The sequence below is a fragment of the Apteryx mantelli genome, chromosome 1, assembly GCF_036417845.1.
Source record: "Apteryx mantelli isolate bAptMan1 chromosome 1, bAptMan1.hap1, whole genome shotgun sequence".
Lineage (NCBI taxonomy): Eukaryota > Metazoa > Chordata > Aves > Apterygiformes > Apterygidae > Apteryx > Apteryx mantelli.
Genome location: NC_089978.1, coordinates 1,478,842 through 1,506,119, shown reverse-complemented (window position 1 = coordinate 1,506,119; position 27,278 = coordinate 1,478,842). Strand labels below are relative to the sequence as shown.

The 27,278-nt window shown below is 50.5% G+C and overlaps 2 protein-coding genes and 1 pseudogene across 2 annotated transcripts; 2 read left to right on the top strand and 1 right to left on the bottom strand.

Annotated features, from left to right (window-relative positions):
* The first annotated feature begins 10,810 nt into the window (after positions 1–10,810).
* Positions 10,811–11,767, top strand: LOC136991085 (olfactory receptor 52K1-like). Its single transcript, XM_067289574.1, has one exon. It carries the CDS (start codon positions 10,811–10,813, stop codon positions 11,765–11,767), a length of 957 nt encoding a protein of 318 aa, XP_067145675.1.
* A 6,378-nt stretch (positions 11,768–18,145) lies between these two features.
* LOC136991025 (olfactory receptor 51L1-like) lies at positions 18,146–19,099 on the top strand. The gene has a single exon (XM_067289502.1). The coding sequence runs from the start codon at positions 18,146–18,148 to the stop codon at positions 19,097–19,099; it is 954 nt and encodes a 317-aa protein (XP_067145603.1).
* Positions 19,100–25,233: 6,134 nt separating this feature from the next.
* Positions 25,234–26,169, bottom strand: LOC136991024 (olfactory receptor 51G2-like; annotated as a pseudogene).
* Between the last annotated feature and the right edge of the window lie 1,109 nt (positions 26,170–27,278).

The window sequence follows — 27,278 nt, the reverse complement described above, 5'->3', positions numbered from 1 at the left end:
GCAGGAGAATCTTGCCTTTGTGCTTAGAAAAAGGGGAAATGTAGCAGTTCAGGAGCATTCAGATTTGCAGAACTAAGAATGATAAGGTGGGGACAGCGAAGCAACCCATGAGCCAAAGCAGGAATCCACGTTATCATGACGTGTGAGATGGGAGCTCTACAGCATAACATGGCTGGGTGGGGGGAATGCATCAGAAATGCAGAAGCAATGGTACTTTTATGGTTTGCGAGTTACTCCAAGGCAAAGAGGAAGGTCATGTTTCCGAGTGTGCCACCTGGCATAACCAACGTACTTGGACAGCACACTGCTTGTGAAACGCTTGTTTCTTGATCAGTTACTTGCCACCACTCACTTAACACCTTGGGATAAGCTGTAAAAGGAGGGTGAATGGTCAGTGGTTTGCAGTCAAACTTCCCACAGACAGAGCTTTTGTCTTAGCTGTCTTGGCTTCCTTGCAATGAAAGACATAGGCTCAACATAGGAAGTTCTTCCAAACTTGTAAGGCAAAAGGTGTTCTCAGAACATGGCCTGGGACATCAACGTGGCCATGAAAGCGTCTTTTGCTACGCTGTCTTCATTCTGTCATTCGCCCATGAGAAAAGCCTGCAAAAGTAGGCAGTAGCAAGAGGGAAAGATTCCTTTCTGAGATTTTATTGTGGCTGCAGAAGCTCAAAGGTAACGCAAAAATGCCAGAGAAAAACCCTGGAGGGACAAGAAGGAGAAGAGTGAGTACTGTGCGCAGGAGCTACACATTCATTTGTGACTAAACGTTGCTACTGCTTCTGCTGCTTCTCCCCACAAAGCTGCAAAGAGCAGGCAAGTGCTGACAGCACCACACCCCTCTGCGTTAAGAGAAATGGCTTGCATGATCACCCACCAATAACTTGTGAGCAAGCAGCAAGCTGTGGGGTGGCCCATGAGTGAAAATACTCATGCTAGTGACAAGGCAGAGTAAAATTCCTCTGGGCGCAGCCCAGCCCCAGGATCATTTGGCTAAAAATTAGCATTAGGCGTGGTCAGCATCATACTGATGAGAAGCAGAAGCTAGACAAATTCAGAAGAGTTAACAAAGTAGATCTTGGGAGACAACTAACTAAGGAAAAGCAGCACTTGAAGTTTTCAAATAGAGAGAGGACTTTCGTAGGATACCCCCATCTGAACTACACCTTCACCCTGGCTGTGGGGTTCCTGCGGGAGCTGCTGGATGAAAGGCCAGTCAGAATGGAAATGCTCACCTTCGGGCCTAAAAGACTGTGAATCAGGACATTCTGGAGACTGGAGCAAAACTAAAACTCGTTTTTAATTATTGCATTCCACATCCTGGTAACCAGCAGCTGCAGGAGTCAGCTGTGACTCCAAATTTGCACAGGTCAGTGAGGCTGACCAGTGGCTGCTTTCACGGATACACCTTCCAGAGCAGACCCCACACTGGCAGGGGCAGGGACCAGCCTTGCAGACCAGACCCTCTTGCAAAACACAGCTGTGAACCCTGCGATGCTGCAAGCTGCACTTCAACTCACCTACCTCTGAGTGTCTACGTGAAGGTGCCTCCACACAAACGCAGGGTATGGTGCAGCTGCCTGAACACATGTACCTAGAGCCATCGGAGATGCCCGGTGTGTCCCTCTTGGCCCCTACTCGCTCTCCAGCAGGCTGCAGGTCCCCTGCAGACCCAGGCTCACAGTCTGCCTCTGCCATATGGATGCCCGAGGGCATCTCCAATGGCTCTAGACATCCAAATAAGGGGCAGTGAAATTACACCCTAAGGGTCCGAGCTCCGGTTGCAGCCAGAGGAGAGAGGGAGCATTGCCGGTGGAGCTTAGTGTGGACCTCAGCTCCCCAGGTGTAGGGGTCTGCCCTAGGGTGAGCTGAGCTGCTCTGCAAGAGCCGCTGACCATATGGGCTAGTTCCCCACTGACTGCACTCATTGCTTAGACACTTACCACTCATGCACACAAGCACACTGGACACCTACCTGCAGGCACCTACAGGTAAGGGTCTGAACCCGGAGCTGAGTCCCCAGGTGCCTACACTGAAGTGAAGAGTATTTCTGCTTCCAGAAGCTCTGCTCCACAAGCCTGGCACAAGCAGGAGATTGTTTCCATAGTATTATCAGCATTGTGGCAGTACTGAGGAAGCCTGATCACTGGCCACGACTTGGCCTGGGAGATGGGAAAACAGCACAGAAGGGCTTTACAGCCAGAGGAAAGACTTCTGATCCCAGGCAGCTGAGAAAGCTGGCACAGGTGTCTGCCTTGTCTGCAGGGCTGCCACCTGGAAGGCTGCAGCAGTGCATCCCTGTGTATCACAAAGTGCAGCAGTGTTGGAGTATTTAATTTGTCTTCTGGGAGTCCCCAGGGAGACGACACATGGAGGACACAGAGACTGCGTTGTCTGTTTTGTGAGGAGATGGAAATTTTCAAGGCGACCTCAGCAGCTGTCATTAGCTCTCCATCATCATGCCACAATGTCGAGGTCTGCTTCCTTCTCTTACCAGCCATATGAAGTCATCCCACCCCGTATAAGGGAAGCAGATACAGTAATTTTACTGCACGTTTGAGCTGCGTAGGGCCATGTAAACATGGTACCGAGGCAGGCGGTCGAGAGAGCTTCCATCCATGCTCTGTCCAGCTGAGATCCACTTCTGCTTTGGCCTTTCTCTTCTGCCTGCAAGCTCAGTGCTTGTTGATCCCTCCAAATTGCGGGTAGGAGAGCACAAATGCAGGATCTGCTGAGCATAGGGTTTCAGCAATGAGGAAATTGTGGGATGGGGGGGAAATGAAGACCTAGTCGTTTATGATGTATGGGGAAAGCTGCTCCTAGAGCAGCAGGGGTTTTGTGAGAAAGGGGAGGCACAGAGCCGAGGCAGGACGAGTGCCTCAGCCCTGAAATTTGGAAAGCTTCACTCTGCCAGAGTTTCGACCTCCAAGCAGCCCCTAGGAGCTACAGCTGAACTCCTGCTCTGGACAGGCCTTTCTACCCTCCGTCCTTCAGGTCCGTCTGGACTCCAAGCAGCGCGTCGCCTTGTTAGCCCTAGTGCCATGCTCTCGCGTGTCCTTTCTTCCTGCCTGCTCCTCCCTCCAGGGGCCCATATCTTTACACCTGAACAAGCCTAGTCAGACAAAAATGCACCCAGCCCTCCATCCTGCAGAGACCTCCGGGTGGCGGATGCCTTTGAGGCCTCCTTGCCAGACACAGGAAATGGCCCCATCCCCTTCTGCATGGAGGGACTGTCTCTAGGCTGCCAGGTCAGGTGGCACAGGAGGGACGCAGCCTTACACTGTAGGGAGGGAGTGTGCTCTTAAGAAAGACTCTGTACTGTTTAGGCTCCTTTGGCATTCCTTTGAGTTGTCGATATGTCTCTGTGGCAGCTCAGGAAGTCTTGGTATGTCCAAGGCAAGACTGTCTTCCCAAGGGAAATCCCCTGTGCTTCTCACCCACTTGGAGACCTGTTGTCTTGTGCATATCAGTGTGCTTATTGCTCTTGCACTGAGGCCATTCCTGGCCTTGGCCCTGACCAAAGAGGGCTGTCATTGCATGCTGAGTGGGCTGGATGTCTACTCACGCCTGTAACCATGCTGAAGATCCCTGCAGATACATAAATTGTGCAAATGCTGTTGTATTCCCTTCTACTATGAACTCACTGGATTGCACAGGGCCACTAGGAAAGTCCATTCCTGAGGCAGGATCCAGACCTGACATTTTCAAGTGGAAAGCTGCTTTGTGCATCCTGCTCTCAGCTACCTGATGTACTCTGATGAAGATCTTCTCCCACCCTGTGGACATGGCTTTGTGCATCTCAAGGTGCGCACCTGTAGGCCATATGTTTTACAAAGGAAGACCTGGAGAGCCTATGGCACATCTCTGTAACCACCATACGCTGGTATGTTCTGCTGACCCCCCAGTAAGTTTTGGTGCCAGGAGATCTGTGGGTACATTTATTCCTCTGCATCTCAGCTAGTGGAGCACTGTGCTGCCACATCCAAACCACAGCAAGGCACGGCGATGGACCAGCCGCATGCAGAAAACCCCCTCCTGTTTTCTCAAGCACGCAGACCTGCGATCATATCATCCCGCCCCTTGTCCAGGTTCACTCAGCCCCATCATCCACAGCATCCAAACACACATGTTCTTAGCCTGAATATTTGGGAGTTGTCTGGCCTCTCCTCTCATTCCGGACTGGCCCCTGGCTGTTGTCCCCACCTGTCCAGTCCATCATTTGCAATTTAGAAACAGAGTCGGAGTCCATTTCTTTGCCCCTAACGGGAAGATCCAGAACACGTTGGGGCTGGCAGCTCAGTGGGACTCTAACCACCCACACACTTATGCAGTTTGTAAACCACATCCTGTTCTGTAGCTAGCATGTCCCATGTGAGTCCCGCCCTTGGGAAATTGCAGCAGATATTTATTTTCACTGTCAACATTTGTTCCCTCCAAGCAATTTTGCTATGAGACCTGGTGCCCGTGTAATGAGCACACTGAATCAGTGCATTGCCCAGCTACACGCTCTTCTTCAGGCTGGCACTGTCAGCTCTGGACAGCTGGAGCTGGAGCTGAGTGCAAACAACTTTGAGGGAGGCCCTATCTGAATGGGCATCCCGCCTGTAGGGTCCCTGTCTCCTGCCTTAGGAAGGAAAGGCAGCGTCACCCCAGAAGGAAAGAGGGCAGTGTGTTGCAAACCGGAATAAGGCTGCAGCGCTGGTCCCTTTCCAGCACTACACCCCTCCCCACAGTGCTTTTTACTCCTTAACCTCAAACCCTTGCTGAAAGAGGGAAGTGCTGGGAATCACCTCTCTTTTACGGGGAAAACAGAGGCACAGAAGGGTTAAATCAGCCGCTTGGCAGTATGGGCATTAGATGCAAGTCTCTCAGGTATTCGTACCTTCTGTTTTCCCCAACAGGCCAAAAGGCTAGACTTCATCGCCTTGGCTTTCCGGACACTTGACTTTCTAGACCCCAAAAGAATTTAGTCTCTCCTCCAAACTGCTTTGAGCCCTCCACAGGACCCAAACCAAGAGGCACTGCAACATCTGTTGCTAGGGATTGCTGTTTGCAATCTAAGATCAACTACTGAAAGCCAACGTTATGAGAATGCTGTCGAGATACTGTTGCCGTTTATTGCAGAGTGAGGACTCTGCAATGTAGTAAGCTCCCTTGGCTATAAATTCTGGAGGCAGAGCCACAGCTGGTACAAGCCAGTCCGGCAGCAGCTGAGTCTCCTGCCAGAATTATTGATCTGGAAAGGGCAAGCTCATCTGAGATCCTACAGTCCTGTGCTCAGAAAAAACACACGCTCCCTCCCTCCTCTCTGTCACTAGTGATTAGTCTACAAACTTAGCGTACTCTTCTGGGCACTGCTGCTTGTAGCTCATCTTGCATAATAAAGCTATCAATGAAGGTTATTAAAAACTGCTGTACGAGAGGCATTGGACTCATTTTTTCCTGGGACCTGATGCCTTACTTTGCTCTTTTTATGTGTGATTCCAGTGCTGTTCCCTTTGTGGGGTCTGATTTCTTGGGTACACGTAAGCACAAGAAGTACCAAGGAGGCCAACAGCTGCCTTTAGCTCAGTCTCTCTGACCAACCCCACTGGGGTTGTGCAAAGAAGCTGTACCCACTGCACTTCCAGTTTCGTCCACTTTACATCCCCTTTCCTCGACATTTCATGCTTCCTCCTCTTCACGTGCTTTGCCACCACGGCACCTAACATAGCGCCCCAGGACCCCGAACGCACACCCCAGGACGTGCCTCTAGTGCCACGGCCCACCTCTGCACAGAGCATCGTACACAGGGGTGCTGTTTCTTCATCTCTTCACCTTCAGCTACATAGAAATGCCGTGCCAGGAAGACTGTTGGGATCTTGGCCGCTTTTGAGTTAGGCATGCAACACAGATGAGGCTGGGAGCAGCACTTTTGCCTTGTTGCTGCTCAAGTGGAGCAACACTTCCAGACCCCTTCATACACTTCTGAGCACTTTCATCATACTACCTTGGCGCAGCGGTGTTATTTTGTGCAATGAAGTAGTTCCGTAACTTGTACAGTTACGAGTTTTGCTCAGCTGTGGTAGTCAACATCACCCTTGCTTAACGTGCTGTAGCCCATTAGCTTTTGTTGCAAACTTACTGTAATTAAAAAAACCTGTGAAACAGCATGAACTACCCTCAGAGAATGAGAGATGCTCGGTAGTGAACACAGTGCAAAAGGAGTTGAAATGTTTGATTGCGAGCAGGCTGGGACAAGCTTCCCTCACTAGGGAAGCTACTGGCACCTGAGGCTGAGGTTTTAACTCTTTCCTCACCGTTTTTTATCATCTCTGCTCCTCTGCTTCTCTGCAATGATCATTAAATTTACCACGTTTGATGCACTTAGAAGTCTTCACGGTTCTTAGACATGCTAAACCTATCAGCCACACAGCCCGAACCCATAAAGAACCAAAAAGTGTGAAGCCAACCCCTTTTGCCATCACATGTGGATCTGGCCACACTAAGAGCCACCTGGTGGTCCTGATCAGTGTAGTCTGTCATGAACCATCTAGCACAAATACCCAGATGCTCATCTGCTTTTTAGCCATGAGGGAAGTCAGGGAGCACGATCCTGCTCCCACCAAAAGGAACCTGTTCACCCTAATCGATCACAGCTGAGGCTTCAGAGATAATCATCATCACAGAGGAGAAACTACTGCCTGGCCCAGGGAATAGCCATGAATAGCAACGGTGTGTAAACAAACGCGCTCCTCTTCCTGCTGCTTGGGTTGTGCGTGTCTCAGCATTAAGCAGTGTCACCTAGGTCTTTGAGAGAGCGGGTCCACAAAGGGGGAAGATTTCTTTCAGCGTGGACAAATACCCCACTGGGCACGGCTGCCAGTTCTCCTGGTGAGCACGCAGTGGCGCACGTGTGCTCTGGAAGGCTTAATCCTGTCCGTACAAAACTCTCTCTGAGTTTGAAGCCAGCATCATCGTACATTTTCTGGGGCAAGAAATAGCAGCATAGATTCACAGGACTGTATATAAATCCCCTTTTTCACCTGAGGATCTCAAAGCATTTGTGAATTTTCGTGAATGCTTTGCAAATTAGTGGCAATCTTCTGGATCTTACTTAGCTATTCTCTGTCCTTGAAATGCCTGAGGGTGGAGGTCACGCAGGAAGCACAGATGATCATTAGGGAGTTTGGGGAGAGGAATGGCAGAGCAGGAGGGCAGGAAGCCGTTCAGATAATCCCCCTACCTGGGGTGAGACCTGCTGACAATTCTTTGGCTGGTTCCATCGGGCAGCTACAAACCCGACCCAAAGAGCAATGACATGAGGGTGTGCCGGTCCTTGGGCTATTGGTCCTTCAAAAGAGAGTAACGCAAACTAGTAGAAATCTGCAGAGCCTGGGAGCTGAGGAGAGGAGGAGAAAGCCAGAAGTTTATGGAGCCTCATAGCCCCCTAACTTCTGATGCCAAGTTTAAATCAATGAAATATTTTAAGTTGAGAGCGGGTGAAGGCTTTTTCCCCTACTGGGCTCTTTTTGTTTCTCTTGCACCTCATCGCTTCCGCAGGTGACCCACGTGAGGGTGAAGGAGCAGTCTGAAAGCTTGGGCAGCCGAGGAAAATGAGTAAGAAGCAAGGAGCAGCACACAGAAACCCTTATGCCTTGACCCCAACCTCCTGTGGCGCCCACCACCTGTCCGTAGGGATTGGGAAGGAAACGTGCAGTGAAAACATGGGGAGATGAGACTAGAAAGAATGGGGAGAGAGGTGTTGGACTGAATTTGACCCTGGGAAAGGGGGAGGAAAGGTGTTTCCCTGAGTTGTTTTTTGTCCTTTTTTTTTTTTCTCAATACTCGAATCAATAATTAAAAGTTTATGTTAATTGGTAACATTCTTTGTCCACCCTCCTTTTACGTGCTGCTCCTGGCAGCCCTCCACACGGACCCGCTATGCTTTCAGCATTGCATTTCCACCAGCTAGGCTCTCTGTGTTCATGCTTCCCAACATATGGTTCATTGGCATTTTTAGACATCCAGCCCATTTTTAACACACTTCTATTGCGGCACAAGGGGCTGCCTGGATACGTGACATCTGCGACTCTTTGAGCAGCAGAGAACAGCGATGTTGAGGTGGTGGCATCCATCTCTCTGTTCTGCCCCACCTGGTCTCACAAATGGTGCATGGGGTCATGCCTCAAGGTCCCTGCAGCCAAGCAGCAGCTTCTCTCCTACTCCAAAGTCTCACCTGGTCAACAAGCTAGCTGCACCGGGGACACTTTGCCGCAAGGGGCGAGAGGCCAGAGCCTGGCCCTGCAGCCGGGGAGCGCGTGGAGGTGGGCACAGAGCATTCATGTTCAAAGGGACCTCTTCAGAAAAGCCTCCCAGCTGCAGTCTCACACCACGACCCCCCCCAGCACGTGGCCCAGCAAGCCAGATGTGAGCCTGCTGGGCAGCCTGGTGCTCCAGATGTGAGCCGACCGTATAGTCCAACGGATGGGTTCCCATTCGTTGCAAGCTAAGGCACCTGATTTGTCTGTCTGAAATGTGGTCTCCTTTCCCCTGTGAGGCCTCTCGTCGTGTTCAGAGTTCACTGAGGAATGGGAAGGCATGGATGGGGGGGAGGCTCACTGTGGACAATGCAGAGATGAAACAGCAAAGCATCTTGCCTACTGCACACCACTTCCCAATTCTTGCAGCCTTTCCCATTCCCATTCCCGGGGTCTCTGCACTGCGGTTGCAGTGCTGTGACTGTAGAGCACTTAGCAAGGCAGGCGGTGGCCCACCCAGCCAGGAGGAGACCTCTTGTAGAGCTAGAGAAGAAATTCTGGGGAGTACTGGGCACCTGGGGTGGTTGCGGGGGTCTCCCAGACATGGTGGCAGTAATGAACTGCTTGAGGTTTGTGAAAGGAGACAGGGAAAGTCATCTGGGAATCTGCATTAGGCATCAGTCATTCCTTGGCCAAGGGAAACAGCTTAGAGGGAACGTAAATCACTGTGCTACCTCCATTTTCTGCTGCAAGGTACTGTTAGCATTTTTCGGAAAGGCAAGAGTTAATGTTGGTCTTCTGGAGCTGAACACGGGAGGGTGAGAATTACGTGGAGATTCCCTGCTGGTTTGTGAGAATCTTCCCCCTGGAGACAGCTGAGCTATAAACTCTGCAGCTGCAGGTCACCCTTTGGAGTCTGCTCAGCAGGCTGGAGGGACTGAGGGCCTTGGAGGAGAAGAGCTGTCACATACTGACAGCTCGTTCGGAAAGCTGGTGAGTCCTCTCCGGGAATCTGTTCACATGAGCATTGCTGTGCTGTTTGGGGCAGGCACCGGAGCGAGCGAGAGCAGAGGAAAGAGAGAGTTTGAACCAAGCCCTGAGGTAGGTCCACATCTGTAGTGGGATGAAAAAAATCACACTTGAATTCTTCCGAGGTATGGCTTTACTTTTAGTTTAGTCTGGGAAGCTGTGTTGGGTTCTAGCACGTCAGTCTCGAGGGACTGTATAGTATATGTAGACTGACAGAAAGGGGTCTGCACTTAGACAGCTAAACAAGTGACCCAGTTTTCACTAGGCTCTTGTTAAGTGCCCTTCTTCCCCCAGAAGCTTATAAGCTCAAGCCAGGATAAAAGGAGCAACGTTTAGCCTTGCCTGCTGGTTGCTGGCTGTGGGTAGGACTCAGAGGCAGCTTATCTTTCTAGGATATAAAAAGCTTGTGCGGGGTCAAACCAGAAGCCTGCCTAGGCTGGGAACTGGTCTCCAGCTGTGGCTGCACCTCCGTATGTAGCTGGCAGAGTCTGCCCAGGTGTGGTGCAGGGGTCCTGGAAGACCAGTGTTGGAGATGTCTCGGGAGGAGGCTGTCAGGGCTGCGTGGGCCTCCCACAAAGAAGATCCAGCCCTTGCCTCCAGCTCCTTGCCGAGATGCCGTGAGGGCACAACATGGCTCTCACTGCACCAGGCGATAATCTTGGGCAGCACATGCCAAGGTACAGGCTCAGCTGATACTCAGAAAAGAAACCTCCAGGTGGAGCTCCTTAAAATGGACAGAGCTGCAGCCAGGAATGGGCTGCCTAGTTCATTGCTTCACACACACGCTCAGTTGCCACAGCAGTGGGCATGGGCATGAGCTCTAAGGCAATGCAAAGCCCTGTGCTGCAAGGCAGGACCAGTTAAAACTGACAGGTCTCCTGAAGGGAAGGGCATGCGATGCAGACCAGGCTGTGAGAGCCACATGCAGAGCGATGGACATAAATCCCGACTCGGTAACACATCCACAGACTTGAAGGATAGAAGGCTCTTTTCTCATCATGGCATCTCGCTTACTGCCTTAGCCATGCTAGAGAATCCAGTCGATAATTCCTGGGTCAGCCTCAGAAACATGGGCTTGAACAAGTCCGTCTTGTCTAGAACCATGCCCAGCTTCTAATGAGAGGAGTGAAACTAAAGGAACATTTCTGGCATCTCTGGGAAATATTTTTCTGATGCTTCGTTGCATCTTAGTTGCAGCTGTATAGCCCAGTTGTGTCTGAAGGTTGGAGATTTCACGTTGCAGTTATTAGAATTTATCATTCTAATATTTTTTTTCCCCCAAATTAGAAAGCACTGAGGAATTTCACACCTCAGCAATGGTGATCATACTTTATATTTTATATCACTTCACTTTGTTTTTGATAAACTCCACAGATTGGCCTTGTCATGATTTAATTACAGGCAGAGTAACAAAACAACTTCACACATTATGAGGGATTGACAGTGAAAGTGGCACAAACTGTGTATGTTTTGCAAAGTCTAATGATTCATCCTATTATGTTTTACTGAAAAGAAAGACTTCAAGGTGAAGCTTACAAAGGATGCTTCTCCATGTCAACTTCTCTGCTTCCAGCAACACCACCGCACTTGTGTTTTTCCTGACTGGCATCCCTGGCCTGGAAGCTATGCACCGCTGGATTTCCATCCCGTTCAGCACAGTGTTTGCCATAGCCCTTCTTGGGAACAGCACCCTCTTGTATGTGATAAAGACAGAGCCATCTCTCCACAAGCCCATGTTCTATTTCCTTTCCATGCTGGCTCTCACTGACTTGGTGCTGTCCCTGACCACCGTGCCCAAAATGCTGAGCATCTTCTGGTTCAATGCGCGGGAGATCACCTTCAAGGCCTGCCTTGTGCAGATGTTTTTCCTTCACTCTTTTGCCATCATGGAGTCGGCAGTGCTGCTGGCCATGGCTTTTGACAGGTATGTTGCTGTGTGCAACCCCCTGCGATACAGCTCCATCCTGACCAACTCCCTGATAGCCAAGATCGGGCTGCTGGCTCTGGTCAGGGCATCAGGGCTTGTATTGCCCCTGCCCTTCCTCCTCCGCCGCCTGCCGTATTGCCGCTCCCATGTCATCTCCCATTGCTACTGCGAACATATGGCGGTGGTGAAGCTGGCCTGTGCTGACACCAGATTCAATAATATCTACGGCATCTCCGTGCTTTTCTTCATTGTGGGGCTGGATATGCTGTGCATTGGGCACTCCTACCTCATGATCCTGAGAACTGTGTTGAGCCTGGCAACCAAGGAGGAGAGACTGAAGGCACTTGGTACCTGCCTTGCCCACATCTGCGCCATCCTGTTCTTCTACATCCCTGTGGTTTTGTCGTCGGTAATCCACAGGTTCGGTTACCACATTGCCCCTCATGTGCACATCTTGATGGCCAATTTGTACCTTCTCTTCCCTCCCATGATGAATCCTATAGTGTATGGTGTCAAAACCAAGGAGATCCGTGAGCGGGTGCTCACTGCATTTTCTCGCAAGAGGCTCTAAGTTCCAGGTGTCACCTGCTGCCGGTCCAAGTTCAGCTGCGCCTTCTTATCACTTAGACCCCCAGGATGATGTAGGGCTCCCAGGAAGCTTCTCCAGACACTTCCCTCCTGAACAGGCCCCGTTATCCCTGCTACACTATGGACATTCTGCCTATATTTGGAAGGACAAGGTCCCTACCGTGTTGTGAGTTACTTGCTCCACTCTGGGACCGGCAGAGTGGGAAGTCTGGCACATCTTTGGCTGATGCAGCACAGGGAGCAGACGATCCAGCTGTGCTGTGGTGATCAGCAGAAACTGGACTTGGGTGCAGTGCTCGCGTCTGCCTCAACCATTTTATCACTGACAGCGCTGTCAGCAAGCCTCTGACTGCAGATCCTGGAGCAGAGAGAAAGAAGATAGAGCGCCTTGTGCTGTTGGAAATGGTTAGCGAAAACTGTCCTTGCAGCAACCACACAGCTCATGAAGCACTCTTCTGGGCCACGCACAGCCCATCCGCACCAGCACATACAGATCTCTGCACAGTGAACTCCATGTGCAGCCCCTGAGGGGCCACAAAAATTAAGCCGGGACACACAACTGTGCAGCAAGCACACACTCCACTTTACATGCCTCCTGTCTCTTGTCCCAAAACTTTCCAAGTTAATGACCCCATGACTGTGAGATAATTGTACGTATCTGCTAAAAAAGTTTATGTGGCTGCAGGATCTCTGTGGCTGCAGGATCTCTGCAGAGATTGCCTCCTTCCCGTTGAGCTGCACAGCCTTTCCTCTAGCAGGGGTTGAGGCTGAAGGGGTCTCATGTGTGGATGCACCTCCTCTTCTGCTCCGTGGACCCCACTGCCATAGTGGCCTGCTTCATTTCACTGCCACTGTGGCCTGCTTCATTTCACCCCAGCAGAGGAGGGCATGCGCTATTTCCCCTGCGTGCTCTCCAGCACGGACATAGCAATGAGCACCTCGGCATGCCCAAAGCCTTGTGCAGCTTCTGGCTGAGGCCAGAAATGTTTTCTTCTGCATAGTTTACATGCATACAAATCTGGGCTCTTGAAAAGGAGACTCCTCTTCACAGTGTCTAACAAATTGATGTGGCACAGGAACAAAGTCTGGCCTGTTTCACTAGTTAATCTGCAGCTGCAGCATCCCCTTGCCAGCTGCACCAAGAGCCCTCATGCACATGCATCCCAAACATCCTGTTGAGCTGTGGATGGAGCCTGGAGCGAGGGATTGGAGGGCTGGGAGTAATGGGGAAGAAGAGCAGCCTTGGGCTCAGTGTTCAGCAAAGCTCTCAACGCTGGCTGAGGCAGACGCTAAGGCCAAATCGAGTGCGTGCTGAGAACAGCTGGCAGCTCTCCACGTGAGCATCGCTTGAGGTCAGCCTCTCTTCTTTGCGTGACACCAGCTGTAAAAGGGGATGTCCCCTCCTCGCGGTGGGAAGAGGCACACACGGTGCTGCCTTACTTGCAAATGGCAGTAGTAGCCACACAGAAATGCCTAAGAAGAATGCAAGCGATGGCCCAGGTGTGTGTCATGATGCTGAATAAGAGGGGAAGTCAATGCAGCGAGCAAAGGACAAGCTACGAGAATGCTTAAGGAAGAACAGGATCATTCCACAGATGTCTTCTGCTTCTCTCTACACTGTCAGAGGATGGATTTCCTGAAGTTCGCAATTCCTCCCTCTTGTTCCTTAACTGGTTCCTAATTTAGGAAACACAACATCAGATTTCTGCTGCAAATTTCTGCTTCCACAGATAGGCTTTCCATGAATATTCAGTGATGTTTACCTAGAATTTGTGCACCCTTCTGAAAAGGTTCCTTCCAAAATCACTTTCTAAATTATAATCAGTGAATACATGCAAAAAAGAAGACACACTGAAAAAATTCGTATTAGACGAAAGTATTTTGCGCAATCTGTTTGTCCCTGCGACTACCTGAGATGCACTGCATAGAAACGAACGAGTCCACAGCTACATGTTAACTCTTACAGGATTCTGACAGTATCCATAAAGCTACCCAGCTGTCTGATGCATGTGGCCTTTTAATACAGTGCTAACACTTAAGCTCCCAATCTGAGTCAAGAGAAGTCAGTACGTGGGTGAAGTTCAATAAGCACTTCTACCATTGGAAATCTGAATTAAACTCAGGGTCCTCCTCTGTATCTCTTTGGTCCTCAGCCTGTAGATGACGGGGTTGAGCACAGCGGGCACCAGGATGTAGATGTTCCCCATGGCAACACAGGCCAGCAGAGCCAGGCCTCTCCCAAACCTGTGCACCACGGAGAGACCAATCAGCAGCACCTAGAAGGCCAGGACCACGCAGATATGGGCGACACGGGTGCTGAACGCCTTGAGCCTCTCCTTCCATGATGCCAGCGAGCACAGAGCACAGAGGGACCCCCATCCAGAAGTGGGCAGCCTCCAGCCCAGGGATGCTGGCCAAGATGAAGGAGGAAGGGCTGAGATCGGAGCTGTTGGGGAAGGGTATGGCACGTGGGGCGGTGCACAGTCACACTAGTCCATCCCCCTTCCTCCGCTGCAACAAAATATTATTGTATTTTTATGAACCAGGAAATAAGCATGGTTCAAAGCCATGAAGATGAACACCCAAATATTTGATGGGATTTTAACAGGAGTTTTTATATTATGGGAGAAGTCTAGCTGGGGGCATCAACTACAGATTACTTGAAATGGTGAGTTCCCAAAGGGAGATGTAGTCATCAGAATCATCACATTTGAGTATATCTCTATTTCTGAATAAAATTTCATTGAGATTTGGGGGTTGTTTTTTCACTGAAACGTTTTGTGCTCTTCCCAATTTAGCAGTTAGCCATTAGCCCTGTCTGTTGAGCTGTATGGTGTGAGCAGTGTCATAGGCAAGATACTGTAGTGCTTTAAAAGCCTGTTTCTAACAGTGATGTGGTTTAGATTTTTCAAGAGAATTTGGGAAGCTAGATTTGCCTGCACCTAGTGGGTAACGCAATGACACCAGCATCAGCTTGACACCTAACTCATGCCAATCTCCTGCTGGGGTGCTGCTTTTGGCTCCACTCTCCTGCTAACAGAAACCCACGTTTCCAAGGCACAGCAGATGAAGCCTGCTAATAGGCACCATAACTTTTATGCCAACCCCCTTGCTACCTGTTTAATTTTCCTGATTTTTCTTTCATTGGGCCATCTCAGGATCATTCCAGCTTTAGAGGGGCTGAAGTGCTCTGCTTCGCTAAGTCCAGCATCTGCAGTGTATGAATCACCCTTGACAGAAATCTTCATTCAGAAAACGGGAGAGACTGCTGGCTGGGCTACGCTATGAGATATCCTAACTCAGGATAAGTGAGATAAAGGTCTCCAGAAAATGAGCCTGAACAGCACATAGAACACCCGGTGCTTTGGTGCTTTTTTCCGGTCCAAAATTTTGGCCAACCAGCGCAGAGACAGTTTCCCAACAACTGCTTACATTAAGATAGCCATAAAATCAACAAACCTGTAACCCATTTAGGGACCTACTGAATGGCAGATGGTATCCAGGCCATCTTGTTTAATAGCCACCAACAGCTCCACTCACAGTGAGCTTTTCTAATCCTTTTTTAAACCTGTTTATGCTCCTGGCATTTGCAGCATTCCATGGCAATGAGTTCCACAGTTTCTTGTGCATTTGTTTCTCACAGCTATTTCTCTCCTGAGCCGTTCCTTTTGCAAGACAATGAATTCTCATCTGTTTACTCTCTCTATGCATGGAAACTGTTCCATGACTTGGATCATTTTCTGTCTTTCTTTCTACTACTTTCTTTCCTACCACATCTCTTCTTGAGCTGAGAGAATGAGAAATGCATATAGCATTTCTAATGCCAGATTCATACATTGGCAAAATGATTTTGCTCTTTCCTCCTTCCTTAACAGTTCCTCCTGCTGTGTGCTGTTGTGCATTCTGGGCTGACCTTTCCAGAGACCCACCTGCAATGCCCCTAAGCGTTTCTTCCCTAAATGGCAATGGGCAGTGCAGAGGCTGTCCAAGAAGCCCCATCCCCATCCTAGAAGAATTCCCTGCTGCCGCCAACATTTCCAGTCAGAGGTCTTCAAGAGGGGAATTGTGGGGAGTGAGGCCTGCCCGGGGTAGGTGTGCGGTCACCACAGTGGAGAAGGTGCCATTGCGGGGCTTGGGAGTCAGGCTGTGGAGCTGGGGCCTCACTGCTGTGCACCGGAGGAGCGTTGCAGATGTGTGGGACAGGCTCTGCTGCAGCATGCAGTGGCCTCCCCTGCCCATGGAGGCACAGCTGCTTTTGAGCACTCACAGGGTTAAAATGCAGAAGTGTTTGGTGGCAGATGCTTTTCGCCACTGTTTGGGGACCCCAGGAGAGCGTTGCCAAGATCCCATATAAGCACAGAGGTGGAGTGAGTCTGGGAGGCACCTGTGTGGGCATGGAAAGCCAGCAGGCAGAGACTCTCAGGTCTGAGCCCTGCTCCTGCATAGTGGTGGCGAGTGTGCATCTCGGCTGGGGGGCTGAGAGGGCTGGACCATGATCTCATGCCCATAGGTTTCCATAGAGGCAAGATGCCGGGGTCTCTCATAGCTCTGGAGAGCTGTGTCACTACAGACCCAGGGAGCCAGATGTGCCATCCGGGGCTGCGCCAGCCGCGGTCGCTCCTGTTTGGGCTTATTCGTGAGAGCAGTAGCTCTGGACTGCCTTGGGTCAAGTCTGATTTGGTTCTGCTTTAGGATGAAACACAAGTTTGCCCCATCTCAAGTGTCTCTCCCTCTCCATGGACTGAGATTCCCTTCTCCCTTTCTTTCACCCCCTCCCCTGGCTGATGGCACCCAGCAAGGTGTTTGCAGGCTCTCCCATTTGCCCTCAGGAGCCGCTGCTTCCCAGGACACAGGCAACAGCTTCCCAGGTAGGTCTCATCATTCTTGTTCCTGGACAGGCATCTCTGCCTTGGGCTGCCTGAAAGCCTCTTCCTCACTGTGATGTTCTGCAGGACTGTTCTGTCCTCCCCCTCTTCCTACGCTGCCAGCTTTTGGGACGGTCTCAGCCGGGAGCACATCCTGATATGAAACAGTGGCTCAGTTTCCCATCTCGGTGTCTGGACAGGTCAGGAGCAATGCTATTGCCTTGACTGGTTTGCCTCCAGGTCTGATTGTGAAATTGAGAAGCGTGGGAAGAGTGCTGCCATGTACCTGCACTCTGAAGCCTACCTCACATCTGACATTTCTCTGCCTTTCTGCCTCTCTTCTTTGCTCCTTCAAACAGGAGACCTGGGAGAGGAAGGTCTCTCAGGACGAGAGTTTGTGTGTATTGTGTGTGTGCGTGTGTGTGTGGGGGAATCAAGGGGAGAAAACAGTGGTGGTAAAAGCTGGTGGTAAAAGCTGAAGGCAAGCAGATGAAGACAAGGAGGGCGAGGAGATGAGCTTCATGCTCTTGTCTATTTCCTGACTCCCCATAAAGTGTGTCCATGGGAAGATCATGGAGGGGCTGTGAGTTACAACCAGAAGGCTTGACATTTGACTTGTTTGTCTAGGCTAAACCCGGGGTTAGTTTAGTGATAAGGTGCTGGTATGGCTTTGGTGCAAGCTCCCAGTATTTATATCTGCTACTGCCATCTCCAGAAGGCCCCACATGATCTTTGAATACAGGTTAGTTACATCCAGACCTGGCCAATGCTGTCACAGTCCCATCCTCAGTGGAGTCTCTTGGAACCCGGGCACCAAAGTGCCTGGGATGGGGCAGGCAACGCAGCAGGCAGCAGTTCCCCGAAGGCAACCAGGTGATTTCCAGAGGTCCCTTCTAACCTCAATCATTCTGTGATTCTGTGAACGTCATAAAAAAATCCCCCTGTCTGCCTTTCCGGTTGTTCATTTCAGATTCCCCAAGTCTCTTTTCCTTTAGACCAAGTTTTCCTGAGACATCTCTGAAATCCACAGCTGGCCACCAGCCATGCCCTAATCCCATGCACCCACCATAGGAAGTGTCCTAGCCTGTACTCCTCATCTCTGGGCACTGACACTGCAAGTGTGCTCATGGCCTTTGTTGAAGTCCAAGTGCCAGTTTTGTGACTGTGCACTGGGCACGGGCAAAATCCACTGCCTGCTGGTACAGCCAAGCACAGCCCTTGGTAAGGCCAAGACGACTTTGAAGTGGAGTCTCAGCAAGGCTGTGAGCCAGCAGTGAAGATGAAAATGCACAGTTTGCAAAATTTGGCATGTGCGAGGTTGTTCTCCATGCTGGCAACGGATACCCATATGTCCACTTCTCTACAGCGCCTTTGTCATTTCAGGAGGGCTTTTTGCTTGTGCACAGACAGGGTCTTTGACATTCATGCTGCTTTCAACTAACACCACTGCTTTTAGCCCTAGGGCACAGAACTGACAGTATCAGCGTAGTATCATAATGCTTTCCAATCTCACCGTGGACAGCCCAGCCGTATTCCTCCTGACGGGCATCCCCGGGCTAGAAAATGTCCAGTCCTGGCTCACCATTCCACTGTGTACCATGTACATGGTTGCAGTTCTGGGCAACTGCACCATCCTCTTCATCATCCACACGGAGCCGAGCCTCCACCAGCCCATGTACTATTTCCTGAGCATGTTGGCCCTCTCTGACCTGGGCCTCTCGGTGTCCACCATGCCCACAATGCTGAGCATCTTCCTCCTCAACTCCCGGGAGGTGAATGTCAACTCCTGCATTGCCCAACTGTACTTCATCCACACGTTCTCCCTCATGGAGTCAGCCGTGCTGCTGGCCATGGCCTTGGATCGCTTTGTGGCCATCCAGCAGCCCCTCAGGTACACCTCCATCCTGACAGACTCGACTGTCCTCAGGATTGGGCTGGCATTTGCTGTAAGGAGTGCTTTTATGGTAATGCCTACCCCCATTCTTCTCCGCCGGCTGCAGTTCTGCCTTCCCAATGTCCTCTCCCACTCCTTTTGCCTGCACCAGGACGTCATGAAGCTGTCCTGCTCTGACAGAAGAATCAACAGCATCCTTGGGCTGTTTGTCGTTGTCTCCACCATGGGCCTGGACTCTGTGCTCATTGTCCTCTCCTACATCCTGATCATCAGCACGGTGCTGGGCATTGCATCCCGAGAGGAACGCCTCAAGGCCCTCAACACCTGTGTCTCCCACATCTGTGCTGTCCTGATCTTCTACGTCCCCATGATTGGCATTTCCATGATCCACCGGTTTGGGAAACATGCCTCTCCCCTGGTGCATGTCCTCATGGCTGATGTCTATGTGCTGGTGCCCCCAGTGATGAACCCCATTGTATACAGTGTGAAAACTAAGCAAATTCGGCGCCGCATACTCCTGAGATTTCACAGGCAAAGACCACGGGAGGAACACTAAGTTTCTGTTAGACGCCCATTATTCCAACAGCCTTGCTGGTAAGAAGATATTTTTGTCCCAACTATTTGTTTCTGTTCTCTTGCTCGAGTTTACTGCCCCACACCTCTGTTAAAGGCATCATGGGAACATGCCCATGGGAACGTACTGCCGGACCATCCTTTCACCAGCTTGGCCTGGAGGAGGAGATCTCTTCTTGGACCCTGCGGGTAATGGCTCTCCTCACTCCTGCTGCCCTCTAAGGTATGGTGAAGGGGGCACACAAGTACCACACTATTCGCTGCCTGTTGATGCACCCTGCGAGCTCACAGGTGCCACGTCATGGCCACAGGCAAGGCTGGCAAAGAGCAGGCTCACGCTCTCTTGAGATCCCATTTAAAAACAAAAGAGGGGTTATAGCAATGCTTGTCAGGAAGGCATAAGAGCTCCCAAAGAGGTTTATTTCTGGGTGGCTACTAAATAGTAATACAGATGTGACACGGAATTGGGGAAAACTGAGAAATTTCCAAGGTTTAGAACTTTATTTAAACTACACGCATTTAAACCCCTTCAGGTCACTGTTGCAAGACACTAATGAAGCACCTTGCTTAGAAAGCAAAAAGTTTTCTGCAAGAAGAATGTGCATGTCTGTATGAAATTTGAGGGTGAAAAGTAAGAGCCACCATCTCTTTGTGCTTCAAACTATGCAGCTGGGAAGGGCAAGGAGGACTGTGAGGCTTGAAAGCAGTGACTGTTGCTTCGGCAAGCTGGAGTTTGGGAGGTAATCCTCCCCCTCTGCTGGGAGGTAATCCTTCCCCTCTCCTCAGCCCTGCTGAGGCCCCATCTGGAACACTGGGGCCAATGCTAGGCTCCTCAATACAAGAGAGACATGGAGCTACTGGAGCAAGTCCAGCGAAGGGCTGCTAAGATGATTAGGGGACTGGAGCATCTCTCTTATGAGGAGAGGCTGAGAGAGCTGGGCCTGTTCAGCCTGGAGAAGACTGAGAGGGGATCTTATTAACATGTACAAGCATGTTAAGGGAGGGTGTCAAGAGGATGGAGCCAGACTCTTTTCAGTGGAGCCCAACAACAGCACAAGAGGTAATGGGTGCAAACTGAAACAAGGACAGTTCCATCTGAACATGAGAAACTTCTTCACTGTGAGGGTGACAGAGCACTGGGCCAGGTTGCCCAGAGAGGTTGTGGAGTCTCCTTGCCTGGAGATATTCAAAAGCTGTCTGGACACAATCCTTGGAACATGCTCTAGGTGAGCCTGCTTGAGCAGGGGAGTTGGACTAGATGATCTCCAAAGGTCCCTTCCAACCTTGACCATTCTGTGATTCTGTGATTCTGAGATGCAGAACCAATTTAAATGCAAAATGGCTGGAGATACAACACATGGGATTGTTGAAAGTGTAAAGCAGTGTCTGCTCAGAGCACTGAGATAACAGGAGTGGGGACAGCAAGGCGGATTTCAGAAGAAATTCCAACCTGGCCATTTTTGAAGATAATTGACCTTACTGAGACCTCGCCTTGTTGATGCTAAAGGTCACCTGCTACCAGAGTAGATGTACAACTCCCTGTGACCCACCTGAGCATTTCCTGTGTTTGACAAAATTCTTCCTTCTGCTTTTCTGCTCCGTGTCTTTACCCTGCAATGACGAGGTGGTGATTCATCCAGACTTCCCCCTAGAAACTTTCTTTAGGCTGAAGATCACAAATCTATTGCCATGTGCACATTTTTGTGTGCAGATAGCATGTGCAGGCTGTGCTCTCAGTCACAGCTCTGAGCTCTCCGAAGATGTTATTGCCCCATCATCCCCTTCATGTAGTGCATCGGCTCCCAGTTTCTCCCTCATCAGTGGGATCCCACAATTCGGCCAGCCCTCGCCCTGCCGCCCCTCCGCTGCTCTCCCGTGGTCTCGCAGTGCCTCTCTCAGCCCAGAGCACTTGTCTGCCAGTCCACCCTGCCCACCGTGCGCAGAGCGTCCTCCACATTCACCTCCCACCTTGTGTCCTGCCAAGCTGGGTTTACGACTCAGGGTAAGGAAAGATCCCCACAGAAGTGCTCTCTTCTTTACCAATGCACATTGGAGCAGGATGACAAGAAGGGGCTGAAACGGTTGTAGGTTAATTTTAAAAATAAAATTCCGCTTTCCAGTTTTTGTGATTTTGCCTCTTCTGCTTTTCCAGCACCCTCTTTTATGTATCCAGCCCAAAACTTGCAGGCACTTTCCCTCCCGAGACACTGAGGACATGAACACCAGCCCCCATTGTGGTCATCCTGCAAGTGGTTGAAATTGACCTGTACTGCAGGAGGTCACGGTTTACCGCAAAGCTACCAAAGGCCATCAACAGGAGCACAGATGGCTCCATGAACAGTGGTGAGTGGATGAAGAAGATAGGAGGGAACCATTGCATCTGATTTCCCTGCAGTTAAACCAGCATAAACCCAGCACAATATGTACTGAGGACAAATACGGACTGATGTTACTGAGGGACAACATGGCCAAGAAAGAGAACGTGGACTTCAGTTCTGTCTTTTTGCATAAAAGATGCTGCTGCTGCCAAGATTTATATAGAAATATATAGAGCAGAAAAGGAGAGCAACCCAGAGGTGAGAAATCTTCCGACCTGGGAAACTTGTCAGGGGGAACAATGTAGGTCTGATACGGTGTTCTTGAATGCTGACATGAGCGCCGTGCAGATTTGCTTAAGCTCCTAAGCTGTAAAGTGAGGAACAATGCTTATCAACTACGCTATTGTAGCTAGCAAAACGAATTTAGAGGCAAGAATGAAGCACGGAGAAGGAACAGTATGTTCTGCTTTGATTTCCTGGATTCAGACCCTGTCTGGCTGAGACTCAGCCCTACCTCACTGAAGCCAGGGGAAATATTTGCGCTGACTCTAGTAGTAAAGAAAAGAGACTCCTATCTTTCAAATTCCCCTTGAACCACTTGCACTATTACCACTTGCAACAGTATTCACAGACTCATACCCCGTCATGCTAGGCCCTGAACAGTTGCCATGACCAAAAGCATCTGCACTCCTGAAGGCTTCCTGATCTTGTCTGTCACAGACATAAACAGGTAGTGTTCGTGGAGGAAGGCGGTGGTGGGAAATGCCTTTGTCTCATCACAAGGAGTCATGTTATCTTACACGGAACAGACATCTCAGGAAAGGGTAAGGTCTGCATTTTTAGTTTCCAGGGCATTTTGAAGGTAAGAGTCAAAAATGGCCTTGCCAAGTCCAAAGCGAGCATCTTCCTGCTGAGGTTAAATTCTGCATTTTTGTGTTCATAGTAGAGCTTGTCAATTCAGATGTCTCCCATCCCTGTGTTCTACAGCTAGTACACAAGCCATGCTCTGCCACAAATAAGCAAACCTCAGAAGGAAAAATATAGTCACAAACCACTGTCTTGGAACAGCTTTTTTCATCGCACAGTCCTGCTGAAGGCCCTGCTTTACGAACAGTAAATTCAGGGTGCACGTGAGGGGGATATGCTGGGAGCACCATAGGAGAAGAGCTGATTTTGACTGTGAGCTCTTCTTTTGCATCTGTACAGCACCTGGGACACTGTGGGTACAGCCCGTGGTGGGAGCTAGCCCTGGGCATGAGGCTGAACATTTGGAAATGGGCTCTGCCTCCAGACGTGTCTCCAGGAGCCTAGCGCCATGCATCAAAGGGCTGCTCAGCTCTTTGGCGGGCTGAGCACCATGCTCTGCACCCAGCATTGCAGCACGTGCATCGAGCCACTTCACTGTGCTTCCCCGTCCCTCTGTGGGAGCACCATTGACAATGGAGGAAATTCTGGAGACTTTCCAGAATTCTGGAAAAAACAGCTTCCCAAGCTGCTGATAGACCTGCACCTCACAGACAGAACAGTAGGAAGAGAAAGGTGTCCGGGCCAATTCCGGTGCTGCAGAGACTAGACAAACTTCAGGCTGCCCTGTGTTATGGCACACCCTTACCTGTCACTTGGGGCACAGCACTGTGCTGAAATAACTCAGCTGCTCCTGATAATTTTGCCTGTGCATCTTCATTTAAACGTGGCCTCCTGCATGCACAGCTCTACACTGTGACACAATTCTCAATCTCCTCACCATGCCAGCCACCCAGCACACCAAAATAGTCACCTCTTGCACAGGCCTCTTGAGGCAGAGGAGTGAAAACTAGCTGAACTGCTGGGCTCAAAGAGCTGTGATGGGCAGTACCAAGCGCAGCTGGAGGCCGGTCGCTAGTGGTGTCCCCCAGGGGTCAAGACTGGGTCCAGTACGTGGTATGTGCTGCTGTCACTCTCTCCAGTAGGTTAAACCTGGCAAACCACGGCAAGGTGCTTAGAGCACTTCCTGCTGATGGGAGACAGGGTTTCCATGGCCTCCTGGGCAGGAGGAGGTGTGATTTCCACCCTCCGGAGTCAGTGAAACAAGCTGCATTAAAGAGTCATTCATCAAAATGCATAAACAGTCTTGGAGCAAGGCTTACTCCCATGGCTGGGCTACAGAGTCCTGTTTTTCTCCCCTCCTTTCCCCCAGCCCTCTCTGTCTGTGCATTGGGGTAGTACCACGAGAAGGGTAGACATGCCCACCAGCTAGGCAGGTGGTGAGAGCACAAGCCTGGAAAGCCACCAAGTGAACGGACCTCTGAGGGTGGGGAGGCCCCAGAGGGGCTTCAGCTCCCTAGGACAGTACTTGTGGCAAGTGCAAAGGTATCTGCCTCCAGGGCTTGTGCTGCCATGTGTCAACACTGGAGTCTTCCCACAAAACCTCCTGGTCACCTCACATCAAGCGTACCCCAGCATCAGAGGGCATGGTACACGCACATCACTCTCTTTCCCTCTTTTAAGGTCTTCCTCTTACATTTGTAGCTTCTTTGCTGTGCACTGACTATCCATCCAGTTTTCAGCACTGACACACATTTGCCAGTGCCGACGGCGGAGAGCATTACACACATCCCGCTCCCTCCTCAGTCCCAACCCTGCACTCTGCCCCAGCAGCAATGCCTGTGCTAGCGACTGCTGGGATTGTGCTGCGCTCAGTGCTGCTGGGGTGTCTTGGATGTGCTGCTGGCGTGGCTGCAGGACCAAGCGCCCGGGGCAATGCAGACACAGGAGCTACCTGGGTGTCAGCCCCATATGGACTAAGGCTTGGCATGGGCTTTTACTGCTCCACCTGCCAAGAAAGCACAAGCTCTGGGCACACACTGCCGAGGGGACTGCAAGTACCCAAGCTAAGGTGAGGGCTGAGGTGGGGGCATGGAAGTGCAGGTAGATATCCGGCCTCTACTGGCTTTAAACAAGTGGTTGACTTGCCAAAGGTGGGCTGACCAGGCAAGGAATTTAACCGCAGTCTCATGAGGCAGCCACTAGGAGGATGGGAGGGAGCTGGAGAGCTGGTAGCACCTCTGGCCATCCTGGCCAGGGCCTCATTAGCTGCAGGAGTTTCAGAGCAGCTTGGAGCTACTCTCAATTCAACTGGTTGGCAGCTTTTCTTAAGCAATCATCCAACACCTGGCTGGGGCAGAGGTCCCCAGCTCAACAGCTGGGCCTGATCCTCCAAGGACTGGAGGTGGATCCTCCCAGTCTGTAAGCGTGGGGTGCTACAAGTGCTGCAAAGACAGGTGCAGAGTGTCAGCGTCCTGCTGGGACTCCTAAATGTCAGCACCTACTTCCTGCCCCCAAGCTCCCTCCTCTGTCTCTCATGTAGGGTAGCAGTTCTGCAGGAAGACCCCCTGGCAGTGTGCAGTCATGCCTGCACCAGTCCAACAGACAAGTGCGTGTTTTGTGCTTCCAGCATGCCTGTCACACACCTCACCCCCAAGCACCAGATGCAGAGTGTGGGGAAGGTGTGTGAAAACAGCTGGATACCCAGGCACTGGGCACACCTGGTGCAGGTCTTTTGCTCAGCCAGCACAACGAATACCAGACAAAACTTGAGAAGACTGTTCCTGCTGTCACTTTCAGCATGTGCATGATTGCATGGAGAAAGGAAAAAAACTTCTTCAGCCTTTCTCTTTATTGCATGTAGAGATGTGCTGTGAGATCTGAGTGAGCCCACACAAAGTTACCCTTACAAGCTGTCTTGTCTTGGAATTAAACCAACTGGTATTTCCCAGCTGCATTAGGGACAGGGGTGGGGCAGAGCGGGGATAGGACCTTGTCACCTGAAGAATACCCTGGCAATGCGGGCTCGTATCTGCTTGGTTTTCACACTGTAGACGATGGGGTTCATCAGGGGTGAGAGCAACAGGTAGACATAACCCATGAGAATCTGCACCAGGGGAGAAGAGCTGCCCCCAAATCGGTGTATTACGGACAAGCTGATCATGGGCGTGTAGAACAGCAAAACGGCACAGACATGGGACACACAGGTGTTAAGGGCCTTGAAACGCTCCTCCTGGGAGGCAATGCTCAGCACAGCTCTGAGGATCATTATGTACGATAACAGGATGAGAAGCGAGTCCACACCAACGGTAGAGATGATGACAAAGAAGCCGTAGATGCTGTTGACTGTGATATCGGAACAGGCCAGCTTCATGACCTCCTGGTGCAGGCAGTAGGAATGGGAGAGGACATTGTGCCGGCAATACTGAAACCTTTTCAGGAGGAAGGGGAGTGGAAATATTAGAGCCACACCTCACACCATGAATGCTAGTCCCATTCTTACTATTCTAGGGGTAGTTAAGATAGATGCATACCGCAGTGGGTTACAGATGGCGATGTAGCGGTCAAAGGCCATTGACAAAAGCACAGAGGATTCAATGAAAGAAAGCGAGTGGATGAAGAACAGCTGGACGAAGCAGGCATCGATGCTGATCTCTCTGGAGTCAAACCAGAATATACCCAGGATAGTAGGCATGGTGGAGATGGATAAGCAGAGGTCTGTGAGAGCCAGCATGGAAAGAAAGATGTACATGGGCTCATGGAGATTCAGGTCTGTTTTTATAATAAACAGGATGACAGAGTTGCCCAGCATGGAAATAGCATACATGGAGAAGAACAGGAGGGAGATCCAGAGGTTCATGGCCTCCTGGCCAGGGATACCTGTGAGCAGGAATACTGTGGGCTTCATCTGCGTGTCATTGAACACGAACATGGCACATGGGATGGAGCTGAACCCCTCAAAGTGTGCTTCCTGCAAAGGATCACAAGAGATGAGATGACATTTAGTTGTGCTATCCCACTGCCAATTTGAATTGAGGCATTCCAGAGGGCTCAAGGGAAAGGAAGTAGGCAAAAGCAAAATCTTGGGCTTATGCTGTCGATAAAAGATCTGGAATGAACCCCGGCCTGAGATCCCTTTGTTTCTGAAACACCTGATGCTAGTGACTGTCCGGGGAGTTTGCTAAAGATCCCACAATAAAATAAAACAAAAAACAATCCCCTCAGGGAGAGGAGTCCCTGCTCAACTCTGGGGGTTATGTGCAAAAGCAGGAAGGTCTGCAGAACCTTTACAAAAATAGTTCCTTTTCTGTACATATGTTCATTACAAATGCACAATGAAAACAAGGTGTTTATTGCACGTCTTCATCCTGCCTTAACCTTATTTACCCATGTGTTCCAGTGCCTCCTGGGTGGGTGAATATTGATTGTTGCTTCTGCAGCATGGCTATGCATTACAAATAGGGTTTTCTTTTCTTCTTTTGTAAAACCTTCTCTAAACTTGCGGTACCCAGTTCTATCATTTCCTCTTGATGATCTGTCAGGAAAAGGTGAAGGTTCTGGCTCTCCAGGGGCTAGAAGCTGACCTGAAGAATATCTTTCCAGATTCCTTGGTTCTGGTAGACTTCCTCTAGGTTTATAGAACAAATCCGAACCAGTCCATGCCAGCAAGGCACTTATTAGGGTGTAAATCCAAACAGGAGCCTACCTCCTCCGGCCACGTAGTGGTTGTACAAGTACCTGTCTGTTACAAGTCAGTAAGGAGAGCTGCTTTGACTGGTGGGCAACATCGCCGGTGCATGAATTCCTCAGGCAACCTTGGAGGACTGATATTTATCGATGGCACGTGTCATTGTGCACAACGAACAAGTTCCCTTTGCTGCACCTCAGCACCCCTTTTGGCCAGAACTTAAGTCAGTAGTTTTGCTTGCCCATGAGTTTTTAGCAAATACCGCACAGAATAATGCCTCAGACTTGTATATGAAATTTCAAACAGCTCTAGTCCGATTCCAAGAGACAAAACTATGCAATTACTTTGTGAAC